This window comes from Erpetoichthys calabaricus, chromosome 11 (genome assembly GCF_900747795.2).
Source record: "Erpetoichthys calabaricus chromosome 11, fErpCal1.3, whole genome shotgun sequence".
Classification (NCBI taxonomy): domain Eukaryota; kingdom Metazoa; phylum Chordata; class Cladistia; order Polypteriformes; family Polypteridae; genus Erpetoichthys; species Erpetoichthys calabaricus.
Window position 1 is genome coordinate 157,699,494 of NC_041404.2, and position 24,878 is coordinate 157,724,371.

General features: G+C 38.5%; 1 protein-coding gene across 2 annotated transcripts; it reads left to right on the forward strand.

Moving 5' to 3' along the window:
- Positions 1 to 8: 8 nt before the first annotated feature.
- pdap1b (pdgfa associated protein 1b) lies at positions 9 to 23,221 on the forward strand. 2 transcript variants are annotated; one of them, XM_028814414.2, is made up of 6 exons: positions 9 to 85; positions 11,050 to 11,141; positions 11,855 to 11,944; positions 13,080 to 13,201; positions 13,754 to 13,905; positions 21,084 to 23,221. In XM_028814414.2, the coding sequence occupies exons 2-6, from the start codon at positions 11,076 to 11,078 to the stop codon at positions 21,140 to 21,142; spliced, it is 489 nt and encodes a 162-aa protein (XP_028670247.1). In that variant the 5' UTR covers positions 9 to 85; positions 11,050 to 11,075; the 3' UTR covers positions 21,143 to 23,221. The 2 variants fall into 2 exon arrangements, with proteins under 2 accessions (XP_028670247.1, XP_028670246.1); XM_028814413.2 differs by lacking the exon at positions 9 to 85 and adding an exon at positions 244 to 416.
- The last annotated feature ends 1,657 nt before the right edge of the window (positions 23,222 to 24,878 follow it).

Consider the following 24,878-nt stretch of genomic DNA (forward strand, 5'->3'; position numbering starts at 1 on the left):
GAAAAAGAGGTATACGCCTGGGTCCTTCTAGATGGCAGCCAATCACGTTGCGTATGCGCGGAATGTTTCAAGGAAGTTGCATCAGGTATAGTTGACTTGTACAATGCTTAGATAGTTTTCTGAAAACAAATGTGTATCGGATCTTAAAATATGCAGGCAAAAGTGTTCGGTTTTTATATCGCTGCGTTCAAAAAATATAAACAAACATTTAATTTGTTATTACATACTTCTTTTACCGTGTCGTTTTCGTAATAGTTAGGGGAACGCAGAGGCAGCTAATCTGTCTCACCCTGTCAGCTGTTTCGATTTGGTACTTGACAGTGCTCTTTTGTACAGTCCATGTTTTCATAAATAATTGATCACTTCTGGACAGCTTTGGGGTTTGTAATTGTAAAACATCAGCATGCCTAAGGGAGGTAAGTTAGATATTTGTGTGCCTTCTATAATGAACAGTATATAAATCGTTATTTACATTATTACAAAATATTCGGATTTTATTATCACGTGTTTTTGTGGGGAAACTGATTTGTTAACGTTTAAAAGTTAAGAAGCTACGAATACAGCGTATAAACGAAATCCATAGAGTACTTAGATCTTCTTATGTCAGATTTAAACAGTTGTCACTTGTGCCATTATTAAAATGCGTATGTTATGTGCAGTGTTGAATATTTGGAAAGGATGAAGTCAGAGTTAGGATGGCAAGGCTACTCTGTAGATATACATTGAATATCCACATTTAAAGCTTAGATTTCCTCCACAATTCTAATTATTCTTTATTTTAATATAATAATATTTAACACTGTAACTTAAATCCGATCGTACAGGAATCTCGATGTGCTGAGTAGTCGTAAAAATGTTACACAAGGTGGCTGGATAACTACTCCTTATCACCACAAGTGACTCATTTATTCCTTTTAACGGTAGGAATTTCTTTTATATAGTTGTGCATGATTATCATTTTTGTAAAAGCACCCCGAGCGTGGCATCTTTGTCATTCATGCATATTTATATTTCTGAGGAACACATCACGGTGGCGCTGTGGTAGTGCTGTTTCCTCGCAGTAAGAAGAACGGGTTTCGCGTCCCGGGTACCCAGCGTTATACAGTGCATCCGGAAAGTATTCACAGCGCATCACTTTTTCCACATTTTGTTATGTTACAGCCTTATTCCAAAATGGATTAAATTCATTTTTTTTCCTCAGAATTCTACACACAACACCCCATAATGACAACGTGAAAAAAGTTTACTTGAGGTTTTTGCAAATTTATTAAAAATAAAAAAACTGAGAAATCCCATGTACATAAGTATTCACAGCCTTTGCTCAATACTTGTCGATGCACCTTTGGCAGCAATTACAGCCTCAAGCCTTTTTGAATATGATGCCACAAGCTGGGCACACCTATCCTTGGCCAGTTTCGCCCATTCCTCTTTGCAGCACCTCTCAAGCTCCATCAGGTTGGATGGGAAGTGTCGGTGCACAGCCATTTTAAGATCTCTCCAGAGATGTTCAATCAGATTCAAGTCTGGGCTCTGGCTGGGCCACTCAAGGACATTCACAGAGTTGTCCTGAAGCCACTCCTTTGATATCTTGGCTGTGTGCTTAGGGTCGTTGTCCTGCTGAAAGTTGAACCATCGCTCCAGTCTGAGGTCAAGAGCGCTCTGGAGCAGGTTTTCATCCAGGATGTCTCTGTACATTGCTGCAGTCATCTTTCCCTTTATCCTGACTAGTCTCCCAGTCCCTGCCGCTGAAAAACATCTCCACAGCATGATGCTGCCACCACCATGCTTCACTGTAGGGATGGTATTGGCCTGGTGATGAGCGGTGCCTGGTTTCCTCCAAACATGATGCCTGGCATTCACACCAAAGTGTTCAATCTTTGTCTCATCAGACCAGAGAATTTTCTTTCTCATGGTCTGAGAGTCCTTAAGGTGCCTTTTGGCAAACTCCAGGCGGGCTGCCATGTGCCTTTTACTAAGGAGTGGCTTCCGTCTGGCCACTCTACCATACAGGCCTGATTGGTGGATTGCTGCAGAGATGGTTGTCCTTCTGGAAGATTCTCCTCTCTCCACAGAGGACCTCTGGAGCTCTGACAGAGTGACCATCGGGTTCTTGGTCACCTCCCTGACTAAGGCCCTTCTCCCCCGATCGCTCAGTTTAGATGGCCGGCCAGCTCTAGGAAGAGTCCTGGTGGTTTCGAACTTCTTCCACTTATGGATGATGGAAGCCACTGTGCTCATTGGGACCTTCAAAGCAGCAGAAATTTTTCTGTAACCTTCTCCAGATTTGTGCCTCGAGATAATCCTGTCTCGGAGGTCTACAGACAATTAATTTGACTTCACGCTTGGTTTGTGCTCTGACATGAACTGTCAACTGTGGGACCTTATATAGACAGGTGTGTGCCTTTCCAAATCATGTCCAATCAACTGAATTTACCACAGGTGGACTCCAATTAAGCTGCAGAAACATCTCAAGGATGATCAGGGGAAACAGGATGCACCTGAGCTCGATTTTGAGCTTCATGGCAAAGGCTGTGAATACTTATGTACATGTGCTTTCTCAATTTTTTTATTTTTAACAAATTTTCAAAAACCTCAAGTAAACTTTTTTCACGTTGTCATTATGGGGTGTTGTGTGTAGAATTCTGAGGAAAAAAATTAATTTAATCTATTTTGGAATAAGGCTGTAACATAACAAAATGTGGAAAAAGTGATGCGCTGTGAATACTTTCCGGATGCACTGTATGTATGTGGCTGTATGTTGGAACCTCCGAATTTTGGTATCTTCATGTGCATCTCCTACTATGCTTTTTTTGCTGCTTGCCGCTCATCTGCGCCACCCCATCCTCCCATCTCACCTTCTCCGCTGTACTGTGCTGCTTCTCTGCTACTATTAGATAAGTATTGCTCTCTACTATGCTAAAATACTCTTGTGACAAACTCCTTCATATTAAACAGTTTGTCCAGAGCAAATGGTCAGACTGGAATGTCCTAAAAGACAATGGTATTGTGCAGCACCCGAAATATTTACATCGTGGGTCAGGTCGCCGCCACAGCCGGGCTGCTAATGAAAAGTTCACCGGCAGGTGCTCAGGAATATGCCATTCCTACTCATGGCTTTGGAAATAGGAGTGTCAGTGTGCCAAATCTGCAAAATGTTAAAATAAACTCTGGCCATGGATCTGTGCACAACGAACCCACATCAGCTAATATTGCATTTTTTAACTCAAAATCTTTTAATGGCCTGCGGTGGGTTGGCACCCTGCCCAGGATTGTTTCCTGCCTTGTGCCCTGTGTTGGCTGGAGCTGTGTTCGGATTCAGCGGGTTGGAAAATGGATGGATGGATCTTTTAATGGCAAAGCACTGGTGCTATCAAAATTTATTACAGACTCAAACCTTGACTTAATAGAAACTTGGCAAAAACCAAATGACTTTACATCTGTCACGGATGTGACTCCACCCGATACATTCACTTCATGGAGCCTCGCAGCTCAAGACAAGGCGGAGGACTCGCAGTAATTGCTAGATCGAACTTAAACACCAAAAGAACTCTTTTGACGGTCCATTGTCTTTGGAGCGTCTGGCTCTTAAGCTAATAACAAAATCCGGTCCTGTCTCACTTATTGTTGTCAATTGTCCCCCGAAATACAATGCATCTTTTTTTATCTGGTCTGACTGAATTATTAACACTTAATTTCACTTTTCCAGAGAGTCATTCTTCTTGGCGATTTCAACATCCATATTGACATTACTACATGTAAATTGAGAAATAAATTCCTATCCTTACTGGACTGTTTTGACCTGGTGCAGCATGTTGATTTTCCCACCCACTCTGGTGGTCATATACTGGACCTGATCTGCACATTTGGATTATCTGTTGCCAACACAGCACTGATTTGGCAGTGCTTTTCACTGTCTCATTACCTTTCCCTCCTCTTACCTGTAAACGTCAAATTTCTTTCTGAAACCTTAAAAATATCTGTCGCTCTGTTCTTGCTGGATCCATTTCTGATCTTTTTCTGTCTTCACCAATTCCATCAACACTAGATAGTCTTGTTGACCACTATTACTCAGCCCTTCATTCAGCACTCGATAAAACAGTTCCTTTAAAACATAAGGAGGTTTCTTTTAAGCATTCAGCTCCATGGTATAATTCAGAGCTACGATCTATGAAAGCAACTGGCCGACGCCTTGAGAGAATGTCATGTAAGACTGGCCTCACTGTTTACAACCAGGCTTTCTCTGACCATCAAAGGGCTTACAGGGATGCACTTACTGCAGCCAAGATCACACATTATGGCAGAATAATAGAAAGTGGCCATGATAACTCGAAGAGTTTTGTTCTCTGTAGTTAATAAATTATTTCAACCTGCATCTGGCCCAATTACCTCCTCTACTAAAGTCTGTGAAAAATTCCTCCACTTTATCCGCAATAAAATTAAAGATCTAAATAATTCAACTAACATAAATCCATCATCCCTTTAGACCATTCCCTGTCTTCCCACTCCATTCAGCTCCTTTTCTAAATTTTCACCAGTCACATCGGCATTTGTTAATGACCTGCTTTGTAAGATGAGGCCAACTACTTGTGTACTGGACCCCATCCCCACCACACTTCTTAAATCCTGCCTTCATGCCATAATCCCGACTGTTACGACAATAATCAATACATCCCTCGACACTGGGTTTGTGCCAGCCACTTTTAAAATTTCTTCTGTAACCCCCTTGTTAAAAAAGTCTGGTCTTGATGGTGACGGTGATAACAATTTTCAGCCTATTTCCAACTTATCTTTTCTGTCAAAAGTTCTTGAGCGCGTTGTAGCCTCCCAGCTCACCAATTACTTAACCTCTAATAATTTGATGGAACCCTATCAGTCTGGTTTCAGGGCGCAGCACAGCTGTGTAACTGCTCTTCTTTGGATAACCAATGATTTGCATATGGCAGCAGACTCTGGACAAACCAGCATATTAATTCTGTTAGACCTCAGTGCAGCATTTGACATTGTCAGACATGACATTCTACTGTCCAGAATGGAGAACATGCTGGGTATCTCTGGCACTGCCCTCTAGTGGTTCAAGTCCTATCTGACTGATAGGCAAGAGTTTGTTAGTCTTGGCAACAGCAGATCCAGCTCAGCGCCAGTCACACAAGGAGTTCCTCATGGCTCTGTCCTCGGCCCTCTTCTCTTCTGTATTTATATGCTTCCCCTTGGCCATATTGTTTGTAGCTATGAACTGGGTTATCATTTTTATGCAGATGACACTCAACTCCATTTCAATGCCAAAAGTGCAACTTCATCAGAGTTTCCTCAGCTCACAACTTGCCTCAGTGAAATTAAAACCTGAATGGAGCAGAACTCTTTAAAATTAAATTGCAACAAAACTGAACTCCTGCAAATTGGCACTAAAGCGCTACTTAAGAAAATAACCTCCTTCCCAGTCACTCTTGACAATGATCTCATCAGACCTTCTTCTGATGCAAGGAACCTTGGTGTCATTTTTGACTCCTCCCTTTCTTATTCTGCCCACATAAATCACATTAAGAAACTGTCTTATTTTCACCTCCGTAACATATCCCGTGTTCGCTCTTTCCTCTCCTTTTCTAATGCTGAGAAACTTGTCCATGCTTTTGTCACATCCCACATCGATTATTGTAACTCACTGCTGGCAGGTGCCCCTTCTAATCTTATATCACAGCTCCAGCTTATACGAAGCTCTGCTGCAAGAGTCTTTACACTAACCAGCAACAGTGAGCACATCACACCCATCCTGGTTCGCCATCACAGCTTCCTGTGTCTTACAGGATTGAATATAATTCACCACCTGAGGCCACAGGTACGCCACGCCCTCGACCCTCTACAATTCGCATACCAGGAGAAGGTGGGAGCGGAGGATGCTATCATCTATATGCTACACCGATCACTCTCCCACTTGGACAGAGGCAGTGGTGCTGTAAGAATTATGTTTGTAGACTTCTCTAGCGCCTTCATCACCATCCAACCTCTGCTCCTTAGGGACAAGCTGACATAGATGGGAGTAGATTCATACCTAGTGACATGGATCGTGGACTATCTTACAAACAGACCTCAGTATGTGCATCTTGGGAACTGCAGGTCTGACATTGTGGTCAGCAACAAAGGAGCGCCGCAGGGGACTGTACTTTCTCCGGTCCTGTTCAGCCTATTTACATTGGACTTCCAATACAACTCGGCTATACTTCCTTAGAAGACTGGCGTCCTTTAACATATTCAATAAGATGCTGCAGATGTTCTATCATACGGTTGTGGCGAGCACCCTCTTCTACACGTTGGTGTGCTGGGGAGGCAGCATTAAGAAGAAGGATGCCTTACGCCTGGACAAACTGGTGAGGAAAGCAGGCTCTATTGTAGGCATGGAGCTGGACAGTTTGACGTACATGGCAGAGCGATGGGCGCTCAGCAGGCTCCTATCAATTATGGAGAATCCACTGCATCCACTAAACAGTGTCATCTCCAGACAGAGGAGCAGCTTCAGCGACAGACTGCTGTCACTGTCCTGCTCCACTGACAGACTGAGGAGATCGTTCCTCCCCCAAACTATGCGACTCTTCAATTCCACCCGGGGGGGTAAACGTTAACATTATTCAAAGTTATTGTCTGTTTTTACCTGCATTTTCATTAGTCTTTAATTTTTTTTTTGGTATCAGTATGCTGCTGCTGGAGTATGTGAATTTCCCCTTCGGATTAATAAAATATCTATCTATCGATAAAATTCTATTAATAACCTACAAAACTTTAAATGGCCTTGCACCGGACTACATCAGTGACCTTCTAAATCACTATGCTGCTGTTCGCCTACTAAGGTCCTCTGATTCTGGTAATCTTGTTGTGCCTCACACTTCAGCTCCATAGTACCCAGACTTTGGAATGACATCCCAAAATTAATTAGATCAGCTGACACCATTCATTCTTTTAAAAAACATCTTAAAGCTCATCTATTTAGGAAGGCTTTTAACTTAACATTCTGCCCTTTCTTTCAGTTTACCTCTCTGTCCAGGTGCTCAGGATAATTTGTGTGTCTGTTATATCACAAATTCGGTTATTTGTTAGGTTTTTCTTTTAGTATTGAATTTAGTATTTTACTCTGGTTTATTGTCCTTTATTCTATTTAATGCTTTGTTATCTGTTTCATTGTTCTATTCAGGAAAACATTTGTATCCAATGTTACATATACCCTGCTGTTTTTTTCTAAGACTCTGTGAAGCACCTTGAGCATGGGAAAGGTGCTATATAAAAAAAATGTATTATTATTATTATGTGTGGAGTTTGCATGTTCTCCTCGTGTTTGCGAGTTTCTGCTGGGTGCTCCGGTTTCCTGCACATATACGGTAGGTAGGTCAGGTGATTTGGCGACGCCATGTTGGACGTGGGGTGTGTGTGTTCGTCTTGTGTTTGACCTGTGCCCTGGCCTGGGTTTGCAAAAGGCTTGTTCCCAAAATTACCTGGAATATGCTCACCTACGATCTAATTGATACTTTTAATGCTTTACTCTTACCAGCATTCATTTCAAGAGCGGTAGGTCAATGGTATTCCTGGTATTAAGATAAATCTGAATCTGAATAGTTGAAAAACCGAGAGTTGTGGTTGTGGTGACTATACTTAGGGCTATGATTGTCCATATAATAAAGGTACTATACTGTGCAATGTGAATGTGTTGGGTGTAATTGTGTCTTTTGGGGTCAGTGACATCCCCTTGTGGTTACTATTTATATGTAGTTTTCAGCAAAAGTTTGACACACTGGTCGAACAATATTGTTCACATTTGAAGTAAAAAATAGCAAATAGAACTTCAACAGCAAACAGATTAAAATAGTGGCATTTTTCTTTGATGAAGTGAAAAATATATAAAAATAAAAGTGTAAATGTAGCTTTTGTAGAAGTTTGGGCACCCTTTCAGATTATTTTTTTCAAGCAGAAAATGTAATAGAAGCCAAGAGTGACTAATAATGTACCGTAGCAAACGATGTGGGGGAAAAAAAATATTGTTACTTATATCACATAATCCACTTGTCCTATTGTACTGTATTCTCAAAACATGCAAAGCACATGCATTGTTTACTAAAATATTGTCATGTGAGTGACTCTTCCCCTCATTCATAAGTCAAGAGTTCTATCTTGAATTCAAAAATGTAGAGTTCTATCTTTTTCGTGGTCATGATAGAACTCTACATTTTTGAATTCAACATAGAACTCTTGTCTAATGAATGAGGGGAAGAGTCACTCCCATGACTTGTATTTTCTGTTTATGTTGTGCTTTGATTAATATTATTATTGCTATTATCTAAACAGCATGCATTTTGCACATTATGAGTGTACAACTGGCTGACTGATGTGGATTATACGACACAAGTAATGTGTGATTTTTCTTGTTTTTCCATGGATGTTTTTCACATCGTTTGCTGTTGTATAGCACTGGTCGCTATTGGCTTCTTTCATAATAATAAACTAAATATAATATAGTATAGTATCCATCCATCCATTGTCCAACCCGCTGAATCCGAACACAGGGTCACGGGGGTCTGCTGGAGCCAATCCCAGCCAACACAGGGCACAAGGCAGGAAACAATCCTGGGCAGGGTGCCAACCCACCGCAGGACACACACAAACACACCCACACACCAAGCACACACTAGGGCCAATTTAGAATCGCCAATCCACCTAACCTGCATGTCTTTGGACTGTGGGAGGAAACCGGAGCGCCCGGAGGAAACCCACGCAGACACGGGGAGAACATGCAAACTCCACGCAGGGAGGACCCGGGAATCGAACCCAGGTCCCCAGATCTCCCAACTGCGAGGCAGCAGCGCTACCCACTGCGCCACCGTGCCGCCCTATAGTATAGTATGTATAATAATATTATAATAAACTTTTTCTGTCCATTCTCCATGAAAACATAAGCGTAATTATTTTTCTCATCCATCACTACAAAGTACATGAATTAAATAACGTACAAAAAGAAATAATTTTTGAGTGTTCTTTTAAGAAGAACCATTGAGGTCAAGACAAGATCTGTAAGACTAAGAAAACTGACAGACAGAACAGCTTATATACTGTGCAGGAAGGCAAACCTAAACCCCCGTATGACTGTGAGGGTCCTACAGGCTGGTTTAGCTGAAGAAAGAGGGGTTGTGCACTGCTGTACTGTGCAGTGTGACTAAGTCGGACGTGCCTTTCATGGAAAAGCTATCAGAAGGATACCTTACCTGCAGTCTAATCACAAAAACAATGTTTTAAGTATGCAAAACAATATCTGCATAAGGCAGAGGCATTTTGGGAGCAAGTGCTGTGGACAGATAAAGGTAAAATCGAAAACTTTAGCCAAGCCACAAAAGGTTTGTTTGGAAAAAGAAAGGAGCTACAATCGAAGAAAAGAACAACTTGTCAACTGTTAAGAAGATTAGGCTACATCTGTTATGCTTTGGAGTTGTGTGGGACTGAAGAATGAATTCCATTAACTTTCCAGCAATCTTCAAAAAGAATGCCAGACAGTCAATCAGGAAACTGAAGCCTGAAAAAAGGGTGGCTTCTACAAGAAGGCAGCAATCCAAAACACACTTTGAAAACTACTACAAAAAACAGAGGGTTAAAGCTTTGGAATGGCCCTTGCAGTCCCCAGATTTAAACATCGTTGAAGATCTATGGGTAGATTTTGAACGTGGAGTTCACACAAGACAGCCCAAGAATTTCTCAAAGCTGGAAGCTATCTGACGGGAAATTGGGGGTAAAACTTCTAAATCCACAATTCAAAGACTCCTAGATAGTTACAAAAAAGATCTGCAAGCTGTGATTTTTTTTTGCCCACTTGGCTGATACTAAGTATTGACTGGTTGGGGTGCCCAGACTTTTGCAAATGCTATACAGTATTTACTCTCTAATTTTTTTTACATTTTTTAGTTAAGCAAATCATAACTGTAAATTAAAATTACATTGTTTTAGTAAAGAACTTCAACAGCAAAATATTTTTTACTTTAATTGTCAACAAAATATGTAATTTGGCAAGAAAGATACTGTATATAGATATAATATATAAAGAAAGAAAATGTAAGTGTGTATATCCTACAAATGATTGTTCCTTCAATCAACAATTAAGCAAAGCTGGCAGAGTAGGCTATTCAAAATGGAGATTAAAGTGCCTTTTTCAACAGCAGCTTCAATGTCTTCTAGCATAGTCCCGCAACTCCTTCCTTCATGTAGAAATGAAGCCCCTAGAAAGGTTCTTACTCTTTATCATTATGATTGGAAACAAAGCAGTAGACATTTCTGGACTTCTAGGCTCTCACAATAGATAAAAGCTTCAAGTGATGGGTTTCCTGAGCTCACACACCGGACTCATCTTGCAATATTTCCATCTTTCAGAATGTTGCAGGCTGTGCTGGAAATTGGAAAGGCAGAATTTCGGAGACTAAATATGAAGATGAGGATGTCATTGGATTTACTGAGCTCTGGCTCCCTGAAGAGCCACTGGTTGAACTGTATAGTTATTGCAGTTAGCATTTAGATGTCATATGCCTATATACGGTTTTGATTTGGCTGTGGAGTCAAATGCATTGAAGTAACTAGACCTAGACATGTGGTATGTTCAAATAAGTCATCATTATTAAAGGCAATGTTTATAGTTTTATAGGGTCATTATTAACAGACAATAGTTCATAAATACCATAGGAAACAATTAAAATGATATTGACTGTAAATTAATCTGTGATGACTGTTAAGTTTTTAGCCAATAACAAAGTTGTAAATTAATAAAAACAGAAAGCAAATGCAGCAATACATCGAACACAATGGACCATATAATCAGTTAGTGGGAAGAGCAATATACAGTACACTGTCTACTTGTACAGCACCTTAGCCAAATCACTTTTCATTTTCAGACAATAACCAGCATTAGCATTTTCTTTTGCATTTCTGTCCTTCCATTATTTTACAAAACCTTCATCATTTTATGTTACAGAGTTGTGGAGTGCAAGAGTCTGTTCTGGTTTTATTTTCATTTTTGCTTACTTTGTTTTACAGCAAAGAAAGGGGGGCACAAAGGTCGCATGAGAACCTACACCAGTCCTGAAGAAATAGACGCCCAGATAAAAGCAGAAAAAGAAAAGAGCAAGGTGACATTTTGACTGATTATTTCCTAAGAAATGTACTGTAAAAACTTGCCAATCTTTTCTCTGAATATTATTTTTTTAAATTCAGCCTGTGCCAATCTGATGTGTTTTGTATTCTGTAGCCCCACATTATTTTAGCATGGACAATGTTTCTCAATATGTGTAATACTGTATTTTCTGATCTACTGTCTTTATTTGCCATTATGCCGGTATGACTATTCTTTACTTTGGCATCTGTTCATGCTGTTAGGTGCTATTCTTACTATAAGGTTTATAAGTTTGCTAAGTTTCTCCCTCTGTGACAGAATTTCAGTCCATCACAGGGTGCCTTTGTCCCAGCCGTATACTTGCTCACATAAAATCAGATTTGTTTTCTCAATTTGTTGCAATTCAGACAGTGTTAGGAAGTGCCAGTACTCAGTAACAACATGCCAACCCTAAAAAAAGAGAACATTTACTGAAAGAATGTTTCATTTACTTAAATTTTGGGATCAGATCTAAAGTGCATTTGAAGAGGGTAATCCAACCTGTTTTTACAGTTATCCAGTCTTGGATTAACAAAACATTATATTTTTGAAATACTTTGAAAGTTAACCTAATTCACTACTTGGATTCAGGTTGAATTTGCAAATAGAAGCACAGATATGATGTACAGATTATTTTTGTTTTACAGAGGTGGCTTTAGAGCTCTGACTTGGTCTTTTACTGACCTACAGGTGGAAGATGACGAAGTGGAAAGGGATGAGCAGGCTGAACCAAAAAGCCCTCACTCGGGCTCAGAAGAGAGTGATGACGAAGAATACCAGGTAAAATCTAACAGATTGTGATATTTGTGATGTTCAGTAGTGTGAAAATCTGTTCCGGTTTCTATTTTTAGAAGTTCTATCTTGGAATTCTTCCTTGGGTTTTCTGTGGCCTTCATTAATTTTTTTGCACATAATGGCAATTTACACTATTGTGTACACAGCAGATACATATTTTTGTTATTCTTCAAGTTAGGAAATTCTGCTTAAGTTTTGCATTAACCTTCATTTTCAAGAAGAGCATTGTTCATGTGACACATTTCAAATAAACCAACTGATTTTACCAAAATTGGTTAGAATGAGGTCCTTGTCTAACGCTTAATTTTAATTTGAACCCTTCCTTCTGTATTGATTTAAATGAAAGAAACAACTGCAGCTGGAATGTATGCAAGTATCCAAAACAGAGCCCATATCCTCTTCCCACAATACTGCTCTATATGTGTTCAATCAGACCTGCCCTGAAAGTACTGTATGTTACACATGAGATGCACATGTCCATTATGACATGGAACAACAGCTACTTTTGTTTGTAATGGTAGTGTGTCACATTGTGTCACGAGCCACGCCGGCAATGATCTTCTACCCCCTCTCTCGCACTGTGATGTTTGTGCTCAATGATCATGCTTGATGCACCAAGGGGGAACAATCTGCTCTGACATTCATGTTCAATTCATCACTGAGGATAACCCTGGTAAAAAGAGGCTCATTACACTTATTAGGTGGAATTCAAGCTGGGCAGGAGGACAAGGATGAGTATGGGATTTTCCAATGCCCTAAAAACTGAAAAATACTTAGTTTAATATCAGTAGAAAAAATTGTAAAAAGTCTAATTTTTTAAGTATGAGTATATGTTACATTATTAAAGATTTTCTGTGTAGACTCTGCAGATTACATTTTTATTTTTGTTTTTTATTATATGGTATTTTAATTCTGAAAGCCTCTACTGGCCTAAATAGCTGACTTTTATTAATCTGTGTAAGCACTATTACTAGTCTTGGTAGCACTGTGATTGATTCATATGAAGTTTAAATTTTATTGGGCACAGATTTTGACATCATTAGGCTTTTTCCTCTTTAGATCAATATAAGGCAGTCTTAGTAAATTCTTTTTCTTCAATTGCATTGTTTTCTTCCTCCAGCAAAAAAGAAAGGGAGTTGAGGGGCTTATAGATATAGAAAACCCTAATAGAGTTGCACAGAAATCCAAGAAGGTATCCCAGCTAGAGGTAGAAGGACCTCGGCAGCTTACCAGAAGGGAAAGGTAAGGGTGTTCACAAAATTTCTTTGGTGGAGTTGTGTTCAGATGTAAATTTGTTTAGAGTCAATTTGACAAGCCAGCTCTTTATATTAGAATTTGTATTGCTGCTAAACAGAAATAAGATTTGTATTTAGAAGAGTTTTTTCTTAAACTTTAAGCTTATGCTGTATTTACTGCAGTTGTAGGGTGATGAATAGAAATTACGTTAGCTTCTGAAAAATATTGATTTTTGGGTCATTTTATTATTTTCAGACTTTTTAATAACAAAACAAATGTTTAATATAAAAGTAAAATGAGCATTTCTCCTTATATTCTCATATGTTTGGATGACTATGTAACAGAAAATACTTGTCTAGGAAATTTCTGGACATATAGCCATTTTATTTGCTTGTTTCAAACACTTGTCCTTTAAAAACAATTCCATTTGTGCATCACATGCCTTCTTAATGTTGGGAAATTTGCATTGGTGAATAAGTACTATAAGTTATGTTTTATGTGTCTGGATTTCATGCAATATAAATATTGTAATTATTCTGAAGATTTATTGTGTTTCAGGGAAGAAATTGAAAAGCAGAAAGCTAAAGAACGGTACATGAAGATGCATTTAGCAGGTAAAACAGAACAAGCAAAAGCAGACCTTGCGCGACTAGCAATCATTCGTAAACAGAGGGAAGAAGCAGCACGGAAGAAAGAGGAAGAGAGGAAAGGTAAGAGAGAGTTCTTCTCAACACATTTATAACAAAGGTGCCGTGCAGCCATATTATTCACCCTTCCTTCCTCAAAAGTTCCATGTGACTGGACAGTATAGTGCTAACTTGCCTTCATATTTGTAGCAGCCTGTCAAGGAGCCATGTGAGAAAAGCTGTCAACCATCCACCTACTGTTTCATGACAATATTCCCACTCATAATGCACAGGGTGCAAAAGCTGCTCTTAAACCTGTATATTCCAAGTGATGCTATTCCCACCCTGGCTCCATGTTACTACCTATTTCTAGTTATAAGGGCTAACTCCATGGTACATCATGTCATCCACACAGTTAGTTGCATAAGCAAGATAAAATGTTTTGTTTGAGTTGCACAGAAAACGTTTGCGAGTATTGTAACAGTATTAGTATTAATGGGGATTATGTTAAAAGATGGTTGTTTTTACTGGTGTTCCCCTAATATGTCAGGCTCAAATCATTTTTATCATGGCTCATTTGTATGTTTATGTGTGATATATATTAGCAAGAGGAAAAAATGGATACAATTCTCTCTTGAGCTATTGCACAAAACTCCATAATTGGACTTTTACATGGGCTAATGAATGAACTGCAACATTTGTACAATACAAAAAAATTCAGATTAAAGTGATAAATAGAACAAATGCTGTAATATAGTGCAGCCTTGAAACAATTGACTTTGGGAACAATAGACGATAAAATTAACTATTGTGGTGAGCAGCTGGGGGTGGTACCCAGCCGGGACATCCGGAAGGACCAGAAGAGGGACTATGCCTCCTCCAGACCACGAGAGGGCAGCCGCCCTGGATGGTATGGGGACCACGGGAACAGAGCTTGGAAGCTCAACCCTATAGGGGCCCGTGGTCCCCGCCAGGGGGCGCCTCAATGCCTGTGGAGCTCTGGCCCTCAGCACTTCCGCCACACCCGGAAGTGCTGGGGGGAAATAGACCAGGGACACCTGGAGTGCCTCCGGCTGCACAGCCGGCACTTCCGCCACACCTGAGAGTGCTGGCAGAAGGTTATCGGGAGGCACCTGGAGCACGTTCGGGTGAGTTTGAAAGGGGCCGCCTCCCTCCATTCGATGGCTGGAGTCGGGTGGAAGTGGATGGAGCTCGGAGGAGAGGAGTGGCGGTGGCCAGAAGAGAGAAAAAGGCATTTGGAGAAGCCAGGACTTTGGGGTGATTGGTGCTGCAGCACTGGGTTGTGTGTGGCATAATTGTAAATAATAGTTGTAAATAAACGTGTGTGGTGATTCAAACGATGTCTACCTGTCTGTGTCTGAGCTGTTCCCCACACTGTCATTTTTTTATATTTTTGAAAAAAATAAGATTAGCTAAAAACAACAAAACACATAAATTACGCATTAAAAACAAATAAAAAATGTATAATTAAATACACATATATAGTATATGCAAATGTAACAGCTCTCTTAAATACCAGTCAATCAGACCAAGCCTAGCACGTGACTTGGACTCAAAGCTACTTTTTATCTCGCAAATAACATTTGGCCACACTGGAATAAATTAATGTTGATCAAACCATATATACAAGTGGCAAGAAATGAATATTTGTGTTCTGTGCACACCCAATTAATGTGATTTATGATCAAACCCACAGTCTTGATAGGGAGTTCCCCCAAACGCAACCCTCAGATTGGCACAAAAGCTTAGAACAGCCAGAAATGCACCCAATTTTATTACTCAGATTTTATTGGGTTTTTTTATATTCCCTTGGTTTGGATTATTTATGAAGTGATTTTACTCCTACTGAGAAAATGCACTTGTATTTTATGTAAATTATGTATTTGTTTAAATAAGACCTTTGGGCTTCGCTCCTTGTTCACTTTGCACACCAACCCCCACCCCCAAGCCTTCGCTACGCGCTAGCCACTTCATGTTTCTTCTGCTCGCATTGTGAAGAGGGGTGCTGAACACACCCCAAGGAGAAGCAGTCGCTCCTCTGAAACCCCCTCTTAAACAATGATATAATGGGAAACAAATAGTTTTTTTTTTTTACCTTTTTTTACCTCCTCTTTGCTTGATCAGCTGCTGGCTTGCTGCTCCTGCTGTTGTGCCGCATCTTGTCTCGCGGGACTTGAAAGTGTCTCGTCTCCTTTCAAGATTTTTGTTTATAATAGAGAGATATGCACCGCATTTCTTTTTTATGCTATTCGATTTCCACCACCCTTTTTTATTGGGTTTCCTCATTGCCCTAAACATCCTGGTCATGACTATCGATGCCCTTGTTCAAGGGGTGATGATCCCAACTGTGGGCAACCCAAGCATCACAAGTACTTGCTCAATGTCCAGCACCAAAGTACACACTTTGATCATATACCAAAATCTTAAAAGAAATGGTCTTACAGGTTGTGTCATGGCCAAGAACCATTCTTGCAGTAATGCAACAAGCAGAAAAGGAATGCAGTTAAGAGGAAGTTCAAGGAGCAAGTAACAGCACCTAGAGGTTGAATATCTTATGAAACAATACGTCAAATTTTTGGTTCACAATGATGCCAGTATGTAAGGAGAAGATTTGGTAAGAAGTACAATAATTTGTGCCTGCAGCCTTCTTTAAAGCACAATGGCAGCTGTCTCTTTGTCTGGGAGTGCTTTTTAGATAGATAGATAGATAGATAGATAGATAGATAGATAGATAGATAGATAGATAGATAGATAGATAGATAGATAGATAGATAGATAGATAGATAGATAGATAGATAGATACTTTATTAATCCCAATGGGAAATTCACAATTTAGTTATTTTAGTTAGTGGTGCTGGAGATCTGAGGCCTCATGCACAACGCCATGCATAGAATTCACACTAAAACATGGCGTAAGGACAAAATCGGAAATGTGCATACACACAAAAAAACCCAGATGCATAAATCTGTGCGTTCGCCAACTTCCACATTCTTCCACACCATAAATCCCGGTCAGTGTAAAAAGTAACGTACATACACGCGCCTGCTGCCACTCCCCAAACTCCTCCCAGAATTACACCTCTTTGAATATGCAAATCAATATAAATAGCCCTTAAGCTCAGTGTTCTGTGAAAAGGCAATGGCAAAAGCATGGGGGGAAATAAAAGAATTTCAGAGAATACCAAGTGGAGACAAGGAAAAACATACTATTTGTTGGTTTAAACAGTGGTATAAACAACAAAAGGAAGTTGATCAAGTGACATAGTGTTTGAGAAACTCGAAAGCTCCATCCATCCATCCATTTTCCAACCCACTGAATCCGAACACAGGGTCGCGGGGGTCTGCTGGAGCCTATCCCAGCCAACACAGTGCACAAGGCAGGAACCAATCCTGGGCAGGGTGCCAACCCACCGCAGACTCGAAAGTTCAAGTTCACAAAGTTACACAGTGCCCGAAATAAAAAAGAAGTTATCAGATATCAAAAGTCGCCGTGAAAAGGCGAGTTGTAGCCCACAGTCTGAGTGTCAAATGAAAGCTTATTAGGGTACAGAGAAAAAAAATAGGCACACAATGGGAAAAAAGTACAAAATGTCAACTTTAATCTCGAAATTTCCACTTTAATCACGTAGTTTATTTTGTCATTAAAGTAGAACATCATAAACTTCATCTTAAAATTGTTCAATTTACTAGTTTCTCAAATCCCATCGTAACTAAAGTAGCACGTTAAATGCTTTGTTTTGTATTTGATCTTCTATGTGCTCTATGTGTGTGAATCACTACCTGCTTCTTAAATGGGCTTTCTCTTCCTCCGACAGGACACAGAAACCATTACATTCGTGATATTACAGCTCTCTGAGTAATTAAAATACTGAGATGTATACTTGATATAATTTTCATGATGATAGGAGTTAAAGCATGTTATTAAACATGGGAACATGGTGGTGCAGTGATTGTTCCTGCCTCACACAAGATGCTTGCTGCGCTGTGCACGACTTTTGATGAAATAATTTATTGCAGCAGTACTGTCTCTTTCAAACGTACTAACCCCCAATTCCTGTCCTTACTTTTCTTTCTCTAAATACCCAATCGCCACACAATCAGCTCTGTAATAGACATTAAGCCATCTGTAAGCTTAGAACGCAGATTCTTCAAAACTTTTATGGAACATTGAAATATCTTCGTAGTACATGTTTAATTATTCTATACTTCCAGTGTCGCGCCAGTCCCAGCAAGAATACAGCGCGAGGCAGGACAATCCGTGAACGAAGCACCAGCTCCTCACTAGCACTGCTGCACCATGTCCTGACATATTTAATTATTTAAATGAAGTTAGTTTTATCTGTATAATAAACATATTTTGCTGCATTTCATCTTAAAAATGATATCGTCATCATATGTAAATACGCGCTTTATAAAGTGGCTCAGGTTGTGCAATATTATAACTGTATCGCAAGTTTACAGTGAGGTAATTGTACTTATAAGTACAAAGCATTCTACAAGGAGCACTTGATGGACTGATTGAGTGCATTTATAGTACTTGGGATGAAACTGTTTCTGAACCGCGAGGAAGGGCTCTGAAGTGTTTGCCATATGAGAGCAGTTCAATAGACAGTATGGCCGAGGCAGCGTGTGCTTGATGCTGTATAACGATAATCTCTTTCCAATTAGCTGCTGTAGAGCTGTGATTCCCCACTCAGATACAGTGATTTAAATATTCCGAGTGGTGCAGTGAGAGTAATATGGAAAAAGATGATCCGCTGTGGCAACCCCTAAAGGGAACAGCTGAAAGAAGAAGAAGAAGAAAGTGCAGTGAGAGTAACAACGCTAAAGCAGCTATGGTATTTGGAATGGTTTGGCCATTTTGTGGACCATTATATTGTTACAGGTTAATTACAATCAGATGCATTAAACTAATAAACAATATGCAGTTAATTTCTGTGTATTTATAAAGCCGCGTCAGGAATGTGGATCTAAAAAAGAAAGGGAAGTCACAATGGAACAGTAGCACTGCTTTGACGCTGGGTGCTGCCAGTTTGCAAAACAGAGCGGAGAACTTGCATACGCAGAGGCGTAGCTAGGGTTTTCAGCGCCTGGGGACAACTGAAGATTTTGCGCCCCCTCCTGTTTGCCAAAATGCAATGGGGAATGGAATTTGGCGCCCCCTGGATGCTGCGCCCGGGGACAGATGTCCCCCCTTGCCTCCCCTAGCTATGCCACTGTGCATACGCCAAGCATTTAGCCACCGTGAAAATGTGCATGGCTTTACGCCAAGTTTAGGTTTTATACATCATGATTTGAGCATGGAAATGGGCTTACACAACATTTTTGTGCGTACACACCGTTTGTACATGAGGTCCCTGGTCTGTATCAATTGAATGATGACTGTTCAGAAATATAAAGTAATTAATCTTGCTGCACCTTTAGAAACTGAGTTTTGGTGAAAATGCAGTTTTCCTGCACAAAAGCGACACTGTAAACACAATTACGACTTACATAGGGCATACATCTCTAGATCAAAAACATATGTTAGAGTAGCCAGTTCAGAGTCCCCAACCTCAGCATATTTGAAGCGTTGTGAGATTACTTGTCCAGGGAATGTACAAAAAAGCAGGTAAATTCCAGAGGATAATTTCTGTAAATACCTGCATGAAGGTTGGTAAAAATTAGCACACAACTTGAAAAAGTTATACAACAGTGTACCAAGTTATGCATTCTAAAGTAGGCCACACAAAATACGCACTTATTTTACAGACACAAGACATTATGTCTTATTTTTTGTTGTATAAATATTTATTTGTACGAAAGCTTATTCCAACACTCAGAAAAAAAAATCTTGGGTTATTTTGCTATAATCATTGCGTTGTTACACAAAAGAATTGCATTATTTTGCAAACGTATTCAGTTATTGCACAAAGACATTGATTGCTGAGTTCAGTAATTACATAGTGTACACACATGCTCCGACTGTCTAGTGACAGCTTTTGAGGAAGAGGTTAAGCATGTACATAGCATGCAACCAATTAACAGAAACTCAACAGCCCTTATAAGTATACAGTATTAAGAGGTGAATTTAATCTGCCCAGTGCAGGGTCACTGGGAGCCAGTGATTATCACAGCAGCACTGAGTGGAAGGCAAGAAGCAAATGTGGTCAACAGTATGCCGGTTATTTGCAGGGCTCAACCACACAGCCAATCAGAAAAGAGCGTACTTTGTGCAATCTAGTAACAAACACCTATAAATAAAGTATATTTTAGTTTTAATCCAGTTATTTGAAAATAGATATTTTGAAACCGTATGATCTGATGGCCAAGCAGCTAGCGTTTGTAACTTGAATCTTCAGGGACTTAGAATGGAGATGCAAAAAGGAAATGGATGTTATTTACATCACAACACATGAAGGATGATGAACTAAATGTACTTTCTTAACTGAGATGTATTACAGACACATTTTAAGCAAAAATAGTTAATCATGTGCAGTTAAGCACACTCACTGATACCAATCAATCCACTACTGCACTAGGAGAATGTGCAAATTCCACACAGATGATGGTGCTGTGATGCAGGAATGCTAGCACTGCACTTCCACTCTGCCAGTGCTAAAAGTAAATGCCTACCCGTAACTTTTGTTAGCTTTTACCACTTGCTTGCAAGTTAATATCTCTGTCAGTAGTGCACAACGATAACAGCAGAAGCAAGCAGTATCTTTGCAAAATAACAATAATATTGTGAAATAATTTTAACAGTTTTACAAAATAAAGCTTTTTTTTTTTTTGAGTAGCGGGAATAAGCTTCCATATACAGTATTTGTGTATTGTCTGTAATATTGTATTTTAATGAGGAAATAAACACCTACTGCCCAAATAAACTAGCTTTAAAAATTACCTTTGGCATTCTTAAGATTTTTGCACAGTACTACATTTTTTAAAAAGTGTATTATTTGATGTAGCCTTGTATGTATTCTTTCAGGGCTGGATATAAAATTCCTAATGTGTTTCTCACATTCCTAGTTTTGATTATATCTACAACTTTTTTCCAGTTTTAGATGTTGTTCAGATTTTACAGAAAGCTGTGTGACTATTTTGATTCAATGCTGTATCTTTTGAACTGCAATCTGTGCCCTCTGCAATAGTGAAACAGAATATTGCAAATACTAACTACAGCCTATATTGATGGTTATTTGCAATCCTGTCTTGTATGTATTTTTCTATATTTACATTCTTTCTTTCTTTCTTCTTTTCAGCAAAGGAAGCTGCAGCAGCTATACCAAGGGGAATGCAGTCTTTGTCTCTTAATAAATAATGGCATGTCTACTATCTTTAATAGAATGGACTACTGCATATATGTTCATTTGTAAAGCCCCGAACTGTTAAGGCTGTACAAACTCAATATCTTTTCAGGGAAGACAGGGTTTGCTTGTCTGGCAGCATGCTCGTGTGTATTTATATGGGTAACTGATTTTCCATAATAAAGTAACCACTTCCTCAAACATAAAAAAGTGTCCACCAGTCTGCTGTTTGTCAGGTTTTGACATTTTATGACACCCTTCATCAGATTTTGAATGCTCAGCAGTTACTGAGAACAATATATTCAGTTGTTTTAGGGTGTTATGTTTCTTATATAAACCATTCCATTAGAAACCATAGACATCATGGACCAGGTTCATTCTTGTTCATATTTTTACAAGCCATTATGCAAGAAGATTGGTTGAATTAGAAATGAGCATTAGAAGAATGTCAGTTTATTGGCTTCAAAAACTATTTCAGAATTTGACTAACCCAGGTATACACCTTGTTAGTTTAATAGAAAATGTAACAACATGTAACAATTTCCAAACCCATTTTGTTTGTAAAGAGTCATCTTGGCTGCAGACTGTGTTCATTTTTTGTTGTTATTGCTGTCTGGAATGTTTACTTTATTATGGAATATAAAAGGGAAAGGCCCAAGATTCTGATTTGAAAGTTAGCTGTGCCAAGTTCCCCTACTTAATACAGGCTGAGTCAGGGGATCCATATATTTAGAAAGGTATTGTAGGATTAAAATCAAGTGACTCACCTCCAATTTGGTATAACTACAGTAATTGTGCCTATGTTTTCTTCTGATATTGAGCTAAAGTGGAATGATGGCATGCTGGCATTCTCCCCATTACAAATCACATAATGAATGTTAGCACAAACTGACTTTATGTTGCCTTCAACACTGTGATGATAATAATATACAGTGTTTTAATCCAAGATTTTATTAAAGAAACCTATATAAAAGATTAAACAATACACATTCTCAAAAATATATACAGTAATGTCATATATTGATATAGGGTAAAACGTAGGTAATCCCTCAGCAGTTCCTATACAGAGGAACAGTAATGAATGTAGTGTTTTGTGCATGTTCAAGACTATCCGCCATTTGCCAAAGTATTTCCATAGGGAAACACTAGAACACTAGTTTTAACTATTTAACAGAGAGCATGTATATTTTTTGGTTTTATTTTTTTCTTCCTTTCTGTATTTATCTTCTGTTACATTTACAAATGTACTCATGCAGTAATTATCTAAAATAAGAAATCATTGGTATTTATTTATTTAACCCTGAATATATGTCGCACCCTATAGTTCGAAATAGTCTGAAAACTGTAACATTTTCATATGCAAAGTTTGATAAAAGATAGTTTATTTTTAATATTGCATAATTAAGAGGATTAAAGATAATACAAATCAGTCAGTGCATACTGAATATTTTTTTCTTTATTATAATTTTGTTTTTGCTTTGGATCTTGATAATCTGTGCAGCACTGAAAGGAATCTTTTTTAAATTACTAAATAAACAGAAGTTGAATTGGAAAGAGATAGGATCTGGAATGAGTTAGCAAGTATTTGAAATCAGTCTTTATTTCTTAAAATTTCCAGTAGCCAAACAGTGTGCTTTGGAGCATCTTTCAAATCCATGACATTGTTCATTAACAAATTGTTCTGACTTTGTAAGGCAGCTACAGTTTTGCTTAATGTTTTTTGTCTAGTCTAAATATATAAATGTAACTTAACACTCGGCCATTTGTTTTGCTCAAGTGTTTGATCACACTGCTCATGTCTGCTGAACATGTCTGCTCCTGCATTACATCTATAAAATTACTTCGCAGTTATCTAAACTAAAAAAGCACAGAAATTTACTGGGTCAACTGTTGTTTGGCATTTGAGCATCTTTACTACCTTTATAAAATGGAAAATATGCAAAGGTGTTGTGTCTTCAGCTATGTCTTCAAGACTAATTCAAGAAAACTATCATAAACTGTAAGACACCTTGGGTTATGGACATACTATCCTAATTAGACTCTGCAATACAAATGTGTACTATGTATATAAAATAAAAATATTTTAAAAGAAACTGTTTTAAGGTGTTTTTTGTCAAGTGTTATATTTGGAACGTAGTTTTATTTTGGCTTGTTAAAGAAAAGTTATTGTGGAATTATACTTTTTTGACCATGAAGAAACATTTGAAGAACTATAGGCCTGTCCCTTTATATTTATAGTTTAACAGAAATATGCTACAAACCTAAAAGAAATCAAAGGTGGACATTCAGCTATGTATCTGATTTAGTTTATCTGTCATAAAAAAAGCTGAAGTAAGAATTTACAATACATTTTTTTCTAAAAACCAAGTGCTTATTTGCTGATTTATTAAACAGCTCATTTGTGCACTGTTCTCAATTTTTCTTATTTCAGCTGTGTATTTCATTTCAGTCCCATTCATTCTTTTTAACTGCACTTCCAATTATTAGTCCAGTACTGTACAACAATTAAAAATATAGCTTGAAAAAACAACATAACAACATAAAAGCAACAATATGCACAAAGTAACATTCTGGTGCATTTGGAAACTTGGTTATCTAGTTTAAAAGCTGGAGCATTTTTAAACCTTATAGACACTTCTAGACAAAGAGTTTGTTATTAAAATATTAGTACATATTTTTAACAGTTGGTCATTTTTTAAAATAACAGCATTAACAGAATTAAATTATATTTATTAATATTGTATGCTACATAAAATGTGTTTTTTAATAGCAATGACTTTTGGCTGAATCTGCTTTCATAGGCAGCAAATTTCAGCTCAAGTGTTGAAATGATTTGTGTGCTGTTGTTAGTTATTGTTGGATGTGGAGGGTCAGTGGTTAATTATAGTTCAAATTCCTTAAACATACATATCTCTAAGAAGTATCCGATGGAGATTTAAAAGAGATTTAAAATCTGTGCTGAAGTCTTCAGCTAAAATTGATAGCTGTTTCTAGATATGATAAGACAGGGGATCATTGTGGCGCTTTGTCCAAAATATGTCTGCAGCCACACACGTTTCATTGCAGTAGGTGCTATTTTTGTAACAGTTACACATAAGCGCAAGTAAAATTTACTAGAAAAAAACTGGAACTTATAAGCAAAGAAACATCATGCATTATCTCCAAATACATATATACAGGGTGTTTTAAGTTCAAATTCTGACTTCCTAAGGCAGTCACATTCTCACAAAGATCATTCCATAGGCAAAGAGCAAATTCATTTGAAAACAGGTCCTTTATTTATGATAATCCACGCAGTCCAAGGCAAGCCGCTGAAAAGAGAAGGAAAACAAAAAAACGACATAAAAAAACAAGAACAATGAGTACTGTACATTATAAAACAATTTAAGGGAGGAAAATGTAATAATGTCACCAGCACATATAGGAGTATGATACTTTAAAATAAATAGGCTTCTGCCTTGATTTAAATGCAGAGACTAATGGAGCATCTTTAACATTGGTAATGTAGGTCACTCCAGAGTTTGGGTGTCATATAGCTGAAGGCTCTGCCCCCAACACCAGTTTTATTGATTTACTCTCACTTGTGTGGATCTAGGAACTTAAGGCTAGTCCATCTTTGTATCACCTCAACTCTTTTAACACAAATCTTCAAGCATTCAGCAAATTCAATTCTGCATATTAGTAAAACATCTGCGGACAGAATTTCAAAATCTAAAAATTATTTTGAATAAAAGTGCAATTTTTCTTGTA